The sequence below is a fragment of the Gopherus evgoodei genome, chromosome 3, assembly GCF_007399415.2.
Source record: "Gopherus evgoodei ecotype Sinaloan lineage chromosome 3, rGopEvg1_v1.p, whole genome shotgun sequence".
In the NCBI taxonomy this organism is placed as follows: Eukaryota; Metazoa; Chordata; order Testudines; family Testudinidae; genus Gopherus; species Gopherus evgoodei.
In genome coordinates this window covers 16,874,990-16,890,685 of record NC_044324.1, presented here as the reverse complement: position 1 = coordinate 16,890,685, position 15,696 = coordinate 16,874,990, and the positions used below count along the sequence as shown (strand labels likewise).

General features: G+C 44.0%; 1 protein-coding gene across 2 annotated transcripts in view; it reads right to left on the bottom strand.

Moving 5' to 3' along the window:
• MSRA (methionine sulfoxide reductase A) overlaps positions 1–15,696 on the bottom strand; it is a 438,742-nt gene that overhangs the window by 205,492 nt on the left and 217,554 nt on the right. The window contains exon 3 of one of the 2 annotated variants that reach the window (XM_030555192.1): positions 7,898–8,017. The exons of the other annotated variant lie outside the window; for it this stretch is intronic. Within the exon in view, the coding sequence (XP_030411052.1) occupies positions 7,898–8,017 (120 nt within the window). The remainder of the gene's footprint in view (positions 1–7,897; positions 8,018–15,696) is intronic. 2 annotated transcript variants of the gene reach the window in all.

Genomic DNA, 15,696 nt, shown 5'->3' with positions numbered 1-15,696 from the left:
AGATGGTTTCTGAAGTGAAAATGGGTGTTATCCTGTTACTCTATTACTATAGCAGCTTCCTGAAAAGAGATTATAGGTGAATTTCTCATGATTTTGTCTGCACATTTAGGACAATGGGACTATAATCTCAAGCCTATACAGAGACCCTCTAACAGTAGTCTGGCTATAATAATAGATATAATGATATGGAATGCTAATATCTAATGTACTCTACAAAATATTAATACATGAAACTAACTTTGATCTTTTTGATATTTTGTACTTTGATCAGTTGACCTTTCCACCCTTTCTCACAGGTCAGTGAGGCTAAAAAAAAAGGAGGGAGAGGTGGAATGGGTAACCAATCATGCTGAAGAATGTTGAACAGATCAAGGTTGTGCAGAGCACTGATATTCTTCACAGAATCTATACGTCATTAAAATTCTTATACCCCATTCTTACAAGGGAAGCTGTAAGGAGAACGGACAAAGGCACAACAGGAATCTATTCTCTTGACAATGACTTTCACAATAAAAGAAAATGTTCTGAACTATTCCCATTACTGTCTGAAGACTTTAATCTTGTGGACTTCAGTTTCTGTTCTTGAAATCCTTCAGGTCCCTTTAGAAGTTATAGAAAGTGAAGTTAATGTTTGTAGTTTAATTACGCATTTAAACATTTTGGAGAGTAAGACACACACCTGGAAAGATGTTGTGATGTCCCAGTTTTATTCCCAAGGAAATGCTGGGCTTTTAAAGTCATAGCCCACAATCTCAATAGTCTGATTATTTTTGGTAGAACATTAAACTATGCTGGGTAGAGGACAGTGAACACTGGAAAGAGTAAAGAGAAATCTTTCCCCGTGCTGATTTTCCTTCCTTACCAATGAGTATGATGGGCAACCCACAGCACTGGCCTGACACAGATTTCCCTTTGTTATGCACCTACATCCGTGATCATGGTACTTACATGCAACCATTTAAAACAAGCACCAGGTCACTGAAGCAAGCCTTTTGCATTCCCTCTCTTAAAATGAAGACACATCAACTAACAGTGAATTTGAAAGGCAGCCTTGCCTCCTGTTTGATGTATAATTAAGATGAAGCGAACATTGAAAATCACCAATTGACGAAAGGGATAGGAGGTAACAAAGCAAGAAATTAATGTTGTGTTTCTCCACCTTCTTTTCCAGCTACAGAGAAATCTTCAGGGTGACCTTTGGATGCTTAGAAACTTTAAAGGCAAGTGGAACACCTAGACATAAAAAGCAGTCCCTGTCACCACCTGCTATGCAAGATGCACTGGTATCCATCAATAAAATATGTGCAGACTGCAATTGTAAAACAATTTCAATCTGAATATTGCATGTAACATTGCACCCCACACAGATGCTTCCTGCATCGTCTTACATCCTGTTATTAATTTTAAGGATTACTCATTCATACAAAAGACACACAATGTTTAAGACAAAGTATTGGGGGTTGCCTAGATTATGAACAGGGATAGTTAGTAAATTTCTGAATATCTCCCCATAGCCATAACAAATATTTAATAAATAAATAATAATATATATTTTCTGTGCAATGTATAATCCCTGAGTGTATTTTTATAGAATAAAATGACCTGCTTTGATATTCACAGGGTCCTCTTCCCAGAAGTCTGAAAAATGTCCTGGTTTTTTTTTTTTTCAAAAAAGGTCTTAACCTTCAGCTTTTATATGGGAATTGCACACAACCAGTTCATGAAAAACAGCATCATTTTTTTTTGCTTCTGACTTCAGTGCCACTGGAGTTATACAGATTTCAAAAAACATATGACTACACTGACAAACACAGAATTGTTCTGAACATCTGTAAGCAAAATACGAGGAGAATTTCATAGTGAAGGAAGAGCCTGGGCTGTGTAATACTTGTCAAATATGCTTTATTTGTGCATTAGTCTAATGCACTGAAAATTGCTCAGAATGCCTATCCACTGCAGAATGGCTTTTCATATTTTCATCTGTACAGTAGTTACTATGAAATGTACAAATAATTTTCTATCAGTGTATTCATAAGCTTCACAAGAGCTCGATTATCTCTAACCATCAATTTAACAAAGGAACACCATACCAATTGACAGGACGATCTGTAGAACAACCATTTATGCTCTGTATAGTATGACAATGGTCTGACCGCTATGTCTTGCAGGCAGAAATCATGGCTCTTCCACCTTCCCACCATGGAGGTGAACCAGATAGAATCCAGTGAACTTTCAAAATGCCTTGGACAGACCTCTATACATAATAGCTATATCGACAAATCCCTTCTAGTATAAAGAAGGCATAAGGTTTTGACTTCACGTGGTAAGGTTTATTCTGAGGCAACCATAACTGTCACTAAATGAAATTTCTGGGTTGTTTTGTTTGTTTGTTTGTGTTTGTTTGTTTCCCCAGAAAAATGATACATTCAGTGTTTTAACTATGGTTTAAAAAAAGGCCATTTTCAATTTTTAAAAAATTCCCACCGTTTTCTACCATTTGGCAAGAGAAGGTGCAACACTCCTTCCCAAGATCTCTTTCATTTTGGGCACAGGTGATCACTACGCAAATAGTACCATTCTGGCCTTTGTATGTAAAAGTAGGGTTAGGAGTGTAATAAACAGATAGTTAAGGGTTAATGTCTCTTTTACCTGTAAAGGGTTACAAGCAGTGAACCTGGACCACTTGACCAGAGGACCAATCAGAAGACAAGATACTTTCAAATCTCGGTGGAGGGAAGTCTTTGTTTTGTGTTTCCTTTTCTGTTGTTCTCTCTGGGTTCTGAGAGGGTAACCAGACGCACCTACAGGCTCTCTAATTTTCTATTCAAATAGTAAGTAACAGTAGAAGGCAGTTTAGTCTATTTGATTGTTTTCTTTATTTACAAATGTGTATTTTGCTGGAATGATTTTAATGTGTATTTGTGCTGGGGGGAAGACTCCTCTCTAGTGTCTATAAGCTGAAAGACCCTGTAACATTTACCATCTAAATTACAGAGACAACTTTTATTTTTTTTCTTTCTTTTTATTAAAAGTTTTGCTTTTTAAGACCTGATTGATTTTTCCCCTTGTTGAGGCTCAAGGGAATTGAGTCTGTACTCACCAGGGAATTGGTGGGAGACAGGGAGAGAGAAGGGAGGGGGAAAGGTGGAATCCCTCTGTTTTAGATACACGAAGCTTGAATCTGTATTACCTCTCAGGGAGGGGGAAAGAGGAGGGGGCAAGGTGCACTCCTCTCTGTTTTTAGATTCAAGAAGTTTGAATCACAGTGATCTTCCAGGGTAACCCAGGGAGGGAAAGCTTGGGAGAGGCAACGGTGGAGGGAAAGGATTTACTTTCCTTGGGTAAGATCCAAAGGGTCTGGGTCTTGGGGTCCTCTAAGAAGGTTTTGGGGGACCAGAGTATACCAGGCACTGCAAGTCCTGGTTGGTGGCAGCACTACAAGATCTAAGCTGGTAGTTAATCTTAGGGGGATTCACGCTGGTACCCCATCTTTTGGACGCTAAGGTTCAGAGTGGGGGTTATACCATGACAAGGAGGCACAACTAATTTATAAAGTGCTCTGAGATCCTTGGGTAAAAGGCATACGCACACGTGCAAGTTAGTATTATTGGTATTGTAATGCTCTATTTTTGCAGTGCACCTTCAAGGCATCTGAACCTGAGCTATCTTTCATCAGACCATCTTTCACCTGAAATAGCCAATTGCAGATTGGACTCTATGGCTCCCCGCCCCCTCCTTTATTCCAGGAGCATAAGTTAATTATTATGCTGTATTTATGCATGAAAAGACATGGTACAAGGTCCAAAATGCTTACAGTCAAAATCAAACAGACAAATAGAATATACAAGCATAACGGGGTTGAAGGCCCCCTGTGTACCCCCTTGTGGCCAAGGGTGTCTGTGCAGTGCCCTGCTAATAATTTCTCCCTCAAAGGGTTCCTTACAGACTCTACATGCTTTTCCTGAGTCCAAAACACCCGTCTTTGGGGTCTGGGTTTAGTCACAGAAAATAACTCAAAATAAAACTCAAAGTCCCAAATTAAAGTATCACAACCAAATATTTCTCTTTCTAATCATAACATCATAGAATGTTAGGGTTGGAAGAGACCTCAGGACCTCTAGTCCAACACCAACTAAATCATCCCAGCCAAGGTTTTGTCAAGCCGGGCCTTAAAAACCTCTAAGGATGGAGATTCCACCACCTCCCCAGGTAACCCAGTCCAGCACTTCACCACCCTCCTAGTGGAACAGTGTTTCCTAATATCCAACCTAGACCTCCTCAGCTGCAACTTGAGACCATTGCTTCTTGTTCTGTCATCTGTCACCACTGAGAACAGTCTAGACCCATCCCCTTTGGAACCTCCCTTCAGGTAGTTGAAGGTTGCTATCAAATCTCCCCCCATTCTTCTCTTCTACAGACTAAATAAGCCCAGTTCCCCCAGCCTCTCCTCGTAAGTCATGTGCCCCAGCCCCCTAATCATTTCTGCTGCCCTCTGCTGGACTCTTTCCAATTTGTCCACATCCTTTCTGTAGATGGGGGACCAAAACTGGACACAATGCTTCAGGTGTGGCCTCACCAGTGCCGAATAAAGGGGAATAATCACTTCCCTCGATCTGCTGGCAGTGCTCCTACTAATGCAGCCCAATATGCAATTAGCCTTCTTGGCAATGAGGGCACACTGCTGACTCAGATCTAGGTTCTCGTCCACTGTTATCCCCTTTTCTGCAGAACTGCTGCTTAGCGAGTCAGTCCCCAGCCTGCAGCAGTGCATGGGATTCTTCCGTCCTAAGTGCACGACTCTGCACTTGTCCTTGTTGAACCTCATCAGATTTCTTTTGGTATATTCCTCCAATTTGTCTTGGTCACTCTGGAGCCTATCCCTACCCTCCAGTGTATCAATCTCTCCCCCAATCTTAGTGTCATCTGTGAACTTGCTGAGGGTGCAATTAATCCCATCATCGATAAAGATGTTGAACAAAACCGGCCCCAGGACCAACCCCTGGGGCACTCTGCTTGATACCGGCTGCTAAATAGACATCGAGCCATTGAGCGCTACCCGCTGAGCCCGACAATCTAGCCAGCTTTCTATCCACCTGTAGCGGGGTGATTTCCCGCTCCCTGGTCTGGAAAGGGTTACAGCCAGCCCTGGGAGGGGGCTGAGGCTACGAACTAAAAGCTAGGCTGATTGGGGAAGCAGCCACAGCTGGGCCACATCCCAATCTGACCTCAGTTGGCCCTGATAAAAGGGCTATGAGCCAGGAGCAAGGCACACTCTTCCTCCAGCTTCAAAGAGAGAAGGACCCAGCTGCCTGGGAGCTGTGGGTGCAGGCAACAGAGCAGGGCTCGGGGAAGGCGAGGGGAGCTCCCACCTGGCAACTCCCCAGGCTGCAGGCCCTGTGCAAGGCCAAACCAGGTATTGGGGTTGCAGAGGCTGCAGCCCAGGGGTTAGGCAAAGGCAGCAGGTCCAAACCCCCTTTGCCAATGATGAATGGCTTGTACACTGTAGTCTGCCCCAGGGAGCAGGGGCTAGATGGTGACTGGCAGTAGCCATAGACTGAGGCATGGTGGGGAGAGAGGGTTGGAAGTTCCCCGGGGAGGGGAGACCCAGATCTGTGAGAGTACTGACAGGGGCAGCACCCAAAGTAAACGGGCACTGGGGTCTGGGAGGGACACGGGGCTAGCGACAAGCGTGACATAGGCCGGCAAAGGGCGCTCCAAGGCTGGAAAAGCTAATTTCCTGGACAACCAGCAGGAGGCGCTGCGCCAATGAGTCGCTACATTGCTACACCACCTTATAATCCATTCATCCAATCCATACTTTAACTTGCTGGCAAGAATCCTAATCCCAAGATCCTCTGCCTAGAGAGCTTTTGCACTCTTTCCCTTGCCTGCTCAGGGTCCCTCCTGCATTAGCAGGTTACTCCCAACTCTTCCTGGCTGTAGTGTTAATCCCAGATCCCAGGACCCTGATGGAGCCTACTCACTCCTAGCAGTTTCCCTCTCCTTGAGCAATACGCTCACCTGCAGCTTCCAGCTGCTCTTTATAGGAGAATCACCTGATCCCTCTCAAGTGGGGCTCATCTGGTACTCTGAGCTGGATTACTCTCCAGCCCAAGGACCTTGTTACAACAGGATATTACCCCCTCTCTCTATGGAGCTATTCTGAAATCCAGCAGGAGGACCAGTCTACAATGCAGATATTCAAGAAAGCTTACACGCTCAGTATACTCCACTGTCTCTCTCAGCCCATCCCCTGTTCCAGCCTCTGTTCAAACCTCCCCTGGCCAGCAGCCAGCACTTCGTATCTTTAGACTAGAGGGACCCTCAAAATTCTACCCTAAATCCCCTCAGCGTACCAGGATTGTGTGTGTGTGTGTTGGGATGGGGGAAATCGTAACATACTTCACTATTCAATCTAAAAGGTCTGATAATCAGGGGAATTATGGTCACATTTTGTGGGCCTTTACAAGCTAATGATCAGGCTGTTGAAGAGAATGGACTGAAAGTGCTGGATGGCTAGAGGACTACACACACTCGTAAACACTGCACATGGTGCGCTGTAGCGGAGAACCGGACCCAAGCTGTAATATTGTGGAAGTTAAGCTTTCAGAAGGGAGGTAATGGATGATCTAGACAAAGACATGACTGATCCACTGCACTGTTTTCTTAACATGTGATGACTCTCCTTGTGGCTATGCTTCCCAGCAGCCTGCAGGTACCCCAGCCCAGGGTATAGCCTGCACCTGCCCAGGCATCACTTAATGCCAGAGGTACAGTACCCTCTCCCAGTATTCTAGTTTGGGGGTGGGATTTAAGTTCTTTCCACTGAGTCCTTACTTTCAGGAACACTTTGGATGTTAGTTGTCACTAGTGAAAGATTACCTCTGTGCCTACGTAAAAATAGCTCCCGTAATTTTTGCTTTCTAGAGTAATTTCCTATAAATGTTCCATTTCTTGAATAATAAAGACACAACATCACTTTTCACAGTCTTGTTTATTACAGATAGTTTCTGTTTCCTTGTGTACTCTGCAGCAATTCTCTTCGGCTGATGTGACATCTATTAATTGCTAGGACTGCCAAACTTTATCCACTGTTTTGTCATCCCTAGGTGCCCGGTAATAAACAAAAGTGGTAGAGCAGCCTCAGCAGTTGGCATGAAAAGTGTTGACAAGAGAACAAAAGGAAAGTGAAACCTCCAAGCTATCATCTACTAACGACTGTGTAGGAGAGCAAGCCGAGAGAACTCTGCCCAGCATGCATACACTTTCAGAGCCGCACGAATCAGTGTAAAATGGCTGTAAAGGATTATGGGATTTGAATTATGGGTAAAAACAACTGAAGTTTTTGGTTGTTGTAGGGTGGAAGGATTGGTGAGAGCACGAAGCATGGATAAATCATGGAGGTTTGTTTTGGTCTGGTGGTTGTTGGGTGCATATAAAAGATGAAGTATTGAAAATAATTCAGGAAAGAGATGATATTTAAACTTACCACAAAACACCATAGGGACAAAAAGAAAGACTGATCTGACTACTGACTTTTGTCAGTACTAAAGGAATGGTTTGAACTGTACATTATCAGTTTTCCAAAGAAGAAATATACGGTAGTTATAATTTCCTGAGAGCATACAGGAAAACACAAGAGACAAAAATAATGTAAACCTGTTTCTTTTCCATCCTTAGTGTCTTTGTATGCACCCCAGCTAATTAGGTACTAGGTGATCGTGGTTGTTTGTAAATAACTTAGATTATATTAACATTTAGATTGGTACAGTAGATATCTGTGTTCATTATGGGGCCAATCCTGAGAGGCTCTGATCACCCTCCAGTCCCACTAAAATAGATCATAATCTCATAGGAGCAGGTCCATGAGCTGTGAAATCAAAGGAAACAGACATACCTGAACAAACCTCTTCATAGGTGGGATTTGGGGTACACCCTCCTGCATAACCCACTTGAGTGGAGTAGACTCCTTTCTGTATCCAAAACTTTCTCTCTGCTCCCCAGAAACATCCCATACCTGCACAATGTGTAAAGTACACAACAAGATGTCAAGATCTAATCAATATTAAATCAATTACTTGCACATTAATTAAGAATCTCTGTACTGGAAACGACTGATGCAATTGGCACATGACTGGCAAATGTCCACCAAGATTAGCTATGGATTTCCGATTCTGTGCAAATCCATTCCCCTTCGCGAAGCTAGCACAGACAAAACTTCTGATTCATCTGAATACCAGCATATTATAGATAGCAAAACATAGAATAACCTGAGCAATTTTCAAAGGCACATACTTTAACGACATGAATTCCCACTCATCTAAAAAAAACCACATTGCTTAAATGGCAATTGTATATATTTCTGTAGCAGCATTTTCCTTTAGTTGATTAGCAAGCTGTCAAAACACATTAATTTGTATTAATGGCAAACATTTATTTAATGTTCCGCTTCCTGGCACATGCAATCTTTAAAGGTGGAAGAGTAATAATTAACTAAATTATAGATCATAGAGGAGGAAAAACTCAGGCTTAGTTAATTTATGCATGCAAATATCTGATGTGCATGCAAAAAAACAGGTATTAATTTACCCATATGGCCAGTTATCAAGAGATCAGATTCTTGGCTGATGTAAAATGGGCAAAATTCCACTGAGTTGAATGGAGCCTCACCAATGTATACCACCTGAAGAGGGGACTGAGTGAGGACCTGATCGGCACATGCACATCAATTTTTGTACTCATAATTTCAGTTAGTGCAAACTGATGCACAGGGCCAGCTCTAGCAATTTCGCGGCCCCAAGCACAATGGCACGCAGTGGGGGGCGCTCTGCCGCTCGCCGGTCCCGCGGCTCTGGTGGACCTCCTGCAGGTAGGTCCACCGGAGTCACCTGCCGCCCTCCCAGCAACCGGCAGAGTGCCCCCCGTGGCATGCTGCCCCAAGCACGCGTTTGGCACGCTGTACCCTGGAGCCAGCCCTGCTGATGCATGCAATCCTACATGCCTTACTTGTAGGGTTGGGTTCAATCCTCAGGGTTGTGAGTTCAATCCTTGAGGGGGCCATTTAGGGATTTGGGGATTGGTCCTGCTTTGAGCAGAGGGTTGGACTAGATGATCTCTTGAGGTCCCTTCCAACCCTAATAATCTATGATTCTACTTTAAAAATATGGCCCTAAACTAATGCTATTTTCCATGGAAAGCTGCTCCCATAAATTTATTACATCACTCCTAGGCCATTCTGAATTACGTTCATTATTTCCATGACCTATGGGGCCAGATTCTCTGCTAGTATAAATCTGCATAATTCAATTGACTTCAATGGAGCTGCGCCAATTTGCACCACAGGCAGATCTGGCCACTTGTGCCTGTCATTGGAATGGAGCGCCTTAACTGATTGCTAATGACTGGGAACCAACATGACTAACAGTCAGGATTCTCTGAACATTTTATCTAGTTAAGAAGAATGAATTACTTATTGTTTGTGAAGCTCTCTGAAGATGAAAAGTGTCATGTAAATGCTATTATTATCTAACTAATCTATGATTACAGATGGCAATGTATTTCTTGTCTGAACTTTTGAATAGTTTTTTTTAATCTCTTCTCCCACTACAACACTGGAAATAAAGGGTTGTGTAACATACAATAAATTCCAATTACAGTTAGAAAACAGTGAACAGTTGCAGGTTTTGCAGTGATAATACTGTTGAGGTTTCAGGTTAAAAATATTACCTAGAGTTTCCATTAAAGCACAGCTAAAAGAACAAAGCAGGGCCTTCCATAAAATACAAATTGTTCACAAAGGCATATCCTTCCTTTGAAACTTCAGAAATCAATTTCAGACGCGAGTAACTTATTCTGATCAACTCTTCTCTTTGTTTTCAGTTGTAATGCACTAAATATACAGGGGCAATGTCACTGCCATTTTAGAATACCTGATGTCAGTTGCAACCAGTCTGTTGTCCGGTGTTAATGCTACCATTATATACATAGTCAGCTCTGATATATTTTACTAAAATACTTCATTAACATTAGGAAAAAACATTGTAATTTATTGATGTGGGTTTTTTTTCTTTTGCAGACTCAATAATAAAAATAATGTACAACTGTATTTTGGTGCCCCTGGCACCCACTGCTTCCCCCGCCCCCCCACCCATCATCTCTGGTCCCCGCTGCCTATTCGGGCCTTCCACTGCCCTCCCAGGCTCTCCATCACTGCCTGAGCCCCACTGCTTCCCCCCATTGTCCCAAGCTCCATTCTGCAGCCTCCCACCCCAGGCCTATGCTGCTGTTTGCCTTTTGACCACGGCATTCAGTAAGGCTGGCTTTCCTGAAGTCCCGCTGCCATGGGCTTAAGCCCAACATGGAAGCCCCACGGCTGGACGAGTGGGGGGAGGCTGAATCCTGGAACCCCGCCACCTCAGGGGACTGAAGATCAGAGCCTGCTGTCAGAGTCCCCAAGCTGAAGTGGGGCATGCTATAGCCTGCCCCTGGAGTCAGGGCCGGCTTTAGGAAGCGTGGGGCCCAATTCGAACAGTTTCGAGGGGGCCCCGGCAGGGATGACTTAAAAAACCAACCAAACAAACAAAAAACACATGTAAAAAAAATACATGGGGCTTGTACTCACCGAGCGGTGCTCCGAGTCTTCAGCGGCACTTTGGCGGTGGGTCCTTCGCTCGCTCCAGGTCTTCGGCGGCACTGGAGGACCCACTGCCGACGTGCAGCCAAAGACTCATAGCAAGCAAAGGACTTGCTGCCGAAGTGCAGCCGAAGACCCGGAGTGAGTGAAGGACCCACCGCAAAAGTGCCGTTGAAGACCTGGAGCGAGCGAAGGACCCGCCGCCAAGGTGCCGCTGAAGACCCAGAGCGCCACCAGGTTAGTAAAAATTAAAAAGGCACCTCTAGCCAGGGAAGGGATTCTCACTGGGCGCAGGGCCCAATTCGGGGGAATTGGTGGAATAGGCCTAAAGCCGGTCCTGCCTGGAGTCCTGTGGTTGAAGTCGGGAGTGGGGGGTAGGGTGAAGCCTGCAGCCAGATCCTCTGGCTGAAAATGGGGGAGGCTGACGCCCTCCCCCAGAGCAACTGGGTGCTGCAGGGAAGGGCCACAGCTTTGTCCCCTCCCCATTTCTGCGCAGAAGACTATTGTGGCTGCAGGAAAAACCCCTGGTGGCCACATGCAGCCACAGTAGCCACATTTGAGAAACGCTCTTCTAGTGAACTCTGCCCACTATCCGATTTATCAAATAGGCCAGGATCTTCACAAGCAGTAAATCCTCACAACCACAAAATCAAATAGGTAAGGTACATTGTTTTATAGCCTATTAATACATTCAACAGGTGATGTCCCTCTGCTAAAGTGTTGGCATGTTCACAGGGTGGGGGAACTGTCGTAAAGTGACATTCTACTAACAAAAGAGACATCAACACATGCCTGAATTACAACATATCAAACAATGGAGATTGTGGAAATAAACAGATCTCTCCAGGGCAGGGACTTTCTCTTACTAGGTATAAGCTGAGCAGTTACTAGTGCAATGCACGCCTGATCATAGGGATTGTATAAATGGCGTGCTGAAGCACTGTAGATTTATACCTCTGTTTGCCATGCATTAAATCATTGTTCACACATGTCCTGAGTTAAGGAATGTTGATGCTATTCTAATAGAAATTAATTGCTATTTATCATTAATTAGTATTTATAATTAACTATTTTAAGTCAACTGTAGATGTTTTTAATCATTTGATATCATTGTGAGGTACAGCAGTACAGAAAATTATGCGAGGACAGAGGGAGGGAAGCACCTATCATGTAGAACCACTAATATGATTTCAGCCCATCCACACAGTACCTTATTGATCCTTACACTTGATCAATGGAGCTGCAGCATTAGAGAGGGGCAGATAGCAAAGATGCATCTGGAGTAAAAATACCCCACTAGCCTAGGAAAGCATAGTTTGAACATAGCTGGATTTGTAGCAGAGCATTAAAGGTATTTGTCACTTTGCATTCACCAATTTGGAAAACATAAACAATTGTTTTAGCGATGGGCTTGAATTTCGAAAGACACTTTGAAACTATAGGCTTTTGAACTTCACAATTAATCTGACTGATACTTGAACCTTTTAAGGCTCATCTACCCCTAGAAATAACATTAATCACACAGTCTGGGAATGAATGTTAATGCTTCAATTCCTTTTTAGGATTCTGCTGCCATTTTCTCAAGCTGTACTCTCAAAGTTTACATCATTTGAACAATTTCTTAATTAACTCAGAACCTTGCATTCAACTGAAGAGCATGTGTTTCTATGAGCAACAGAAGTCATTGGCAAGATTGTACAAAAAATGAGGGAACTCTAGTTATTTATAAACTGAACCATGGGTGCTGGAACTAGGGGTACTGGAGGAGTTGCCGCACCCCCTTGCTTGAAGTGGTTTCCATCATATACAGGGTTAACAGTTTGGTTCAATGGCTCTCAGCACCCCTGTTCCAGCACCCTGAACGGAACACTACAGCTTTGCGAAGAATTGATTTTTCAGTTCTCACGTCAAACTAAAAATTGGGGAGGAAAAAAGTTGTTTTGGATGGACCCAAAACAAAAACAAAAACAAAAATTCTGTTTTCACAGAAAGCAAAAAGCTGTGGAAAAAAAATAGATTTGGGGGCATTTTAACTGCTTTTCTATTAAAAGCAAAGGACATTTGTAAATGCCATTTTCAAAGCCACTGGAGGAGGATCTTCCTCCACTTTACAGGCCTGTGGTTAGAGTACTCGCCTTGGATGTAGGAGATGTCCGTTCAAGTCCCCAGTTTGGAGTAGAGAGTTGAAGTTGGATCTCTCTCTTTATAGGGAAGTGCCCTAACTACTGGCTATTGGGTATTCTAGTGTGGGGGCTCTCTCAGGGCTGGTCTCCACAACCAGGGAGATTGACACTGTTGCAATCAATGAATCAGGGATCAATGTAGTGGGTCTTCAATAGACCCGATGGCAGAGCGCTCTCTGGTTGACCCCGGTACTCCAGCTCTCCAAGAAGAGTAAGGGAAGTCAGAGAGCGTTGACTCAGGGTTTGGCTACACTTGCAGCTGTGCAGCGCTGGGAGCTACAGCTGTCTTTGTACAGCTGTGTAGGGAAAGCGCAGCAGTGTGGCCACACTGACAGCTACCAGCGCTGCAGTGTGGCCACATTTGCAGCACTCTTGGGAGTGGTGCATTATGGGCAGCATTCAAGTGGCTGCAACGTGCTTTTCAAAAGAGGGGGGTGGGGTGGAGTGTGACAGGGAGTGTGGGGGAGACAGACAGAGTGGATTTTTGGCGCCGACGCTGTATCAGCTCCCTGCCTTGCAAATTTGGACCACTTCCCCCACCGCTCTCTCATTCACTCTTAAATGCAAATAGCCTTCAGACCAGATAAGCTGCTTCTCCGATGGACTCCCTCCCCCGCCCCGCCGTGCTGTTTCTCTCCTCAAGCAAACACTAGCTGTGGACATTCCCTGCCTGCCTCTGCTCCAGTAAACAATTGCTGTGCTTGTTTTTTAGACAAGCAGCTCTGGGAGCTCCGAGTTCACAACAAAACAAAGAGAGTTCTTTAGTTAAAAGCATTATGGGAAAATTCTGGAGGTCAATTACAGCGTAGTAAGATTAATCACTGTTTACACTGGCACTCCAGTACTGCAGCACCAGCGCTGTTCTCTTTATTCCTCTGGTCCATGTGGAGAACAACCAGCGCTGTAGCCAGGGAGATACAGCGCTGTATGTGCCTTGCCAGTGTGGATGGGGAGTAAGTTACAGCGCTGTAAAGCCACCACCAGCGCTGTAACTCTCAAGTGTAGCCAAGCCCTCAGTGCCATGAAGACACTGGGGTAAGTCAACCTAAGCTATGTCAACTCAAGCTACGTTATTTACATACCTGGAGTAGCATAACTTAGGTCAATTTGCCTCCATAGTGCAGACAAGCCCCTAAGATCTCTTTTGTTGGAACTGTTCCACTTTGTATAAAGTACTTAAATAGCCATTAGAAAAAGGACCTGAATTTGAGTCTCTCACCACAACCCAGGTGAGTGCTCTAACCATGGGGCTATAGGATATAAGAGGGAAGGTCTACTCCTGCTCCTCTGCTTTTAGGAATGGTGCCTATGTCCTATGGTGAATCTACCTGGGGGGCAAAACTGGAGGGATGAAAATATTCAGCAAATTTGTGCTAAATTCACATATAGTTTTGGCCAGCCCAAAACTCTATTTTTCAGTGAATAAACTATTTGTCCAAAACATTTTACCTAATTCTACCGAACAAATGATAAAGTGCCTGGGAGACATACACAGAAAGTCACTACTCATAAAGTTTAGTCTTATTTATCCTCATAAAATGTTTCTCACCTTGTAATATTATTCTTTGTTTTGTTAGAAATCCACCGTATACAAATAAAAATCAATCCGAATTTTAGAATACACTAAAAAAAATCATTAAAATATAACGAAAATTTTCAGGATGCTCACATTACTGATGAACCCATCTGCATGAAGTTATTGTTACCACCTTTGTTCTCCCTCCTGCTATCCCATTCCCATCTCCAATGTTTATTTCCATCCCTTGTCATATCAATACTCAGATCGTATACAGCACTTTTCATTCAAGAGCTCAATGCACTTTAGACACGATGCACTGGTATGCTGAGGAGGTGACAGGCAGAGAATAATGGAAGTCTCTTCCTCTCTCCAAAACCTGAAAAAGCAGCAGGGCAGGATCTATCCAAGGTTCAAGAGAGCACTAGGCAGGGGTCCCGCTCCTATAAGAACATAAGAACTGCCATACTGGACCAGAAGAATGGTCTATCTTACCCAGAATCTTGTCTCTGCCAGTCACCTGTACCAGAGCTTCAGAGGACATGTACAGAACAGGGCAATTTTGAAGAAATCCACCCTTCTTCCCCTCCCAGTTTCTGTAAGTCAAAGATTGAGAGGTGCCCCAACCATGGGGTTGCATCCTGGACCATCTTGGCTAATAGCCATTGGTAGACTTATCCTCCCATTGATGGATATAGCCTATGCCAGCCCGTGCACAGAAACCCTAAGATGGAAGGATTCTGCTGGCCAGCTGAAATGCTGCAGTACGCAGCCAACACTAGATGGGGGCACAGGATGCTCCTATACAGTGTAGCAGTAAAGGGCAGCCAACTATACATCCCCCAGGTCCACTTCATGGAATCCTGCCCAGGCTAACAGGACTCCTGGAGCAGAGGATGCATCTGCCGGTATCTCTGCTCCCTCTAGCAATGTTGGCCAGGGCTGAGTTTGGCCCGGCATCTGAATATAATTTATCTAGTTGCTTTTACAAAATTACCCACATTTTCAAATGCCTCAGAGAACCCTAGGAATCATGCATCTGCCTTAATGCTAATTTTCATTTTTCAGTTGGAGGGGTAAAATGAACCGTGCATATATTGTTTTGCATATAAATGTAATAATGCCAGATGCCCACACTACCACCAAAATACCAATTGCACAAGATAGTTCACTTTGCCTTTAAGGACATTGTTCAGTGGTGCAGCTGGCGCAGAATGGGTATCACGGTCCACCCAACTAGTGATGTTGCTCAGTGTTGAGCTGAAGAGATCCTTGTATATACAACATCCTTGATTACTGGGATCTTCTTGAGTGTATGTAATTCCAGAGCTCCTGGAGTCCTGAGTCCTAAATTCTGTTTCTGA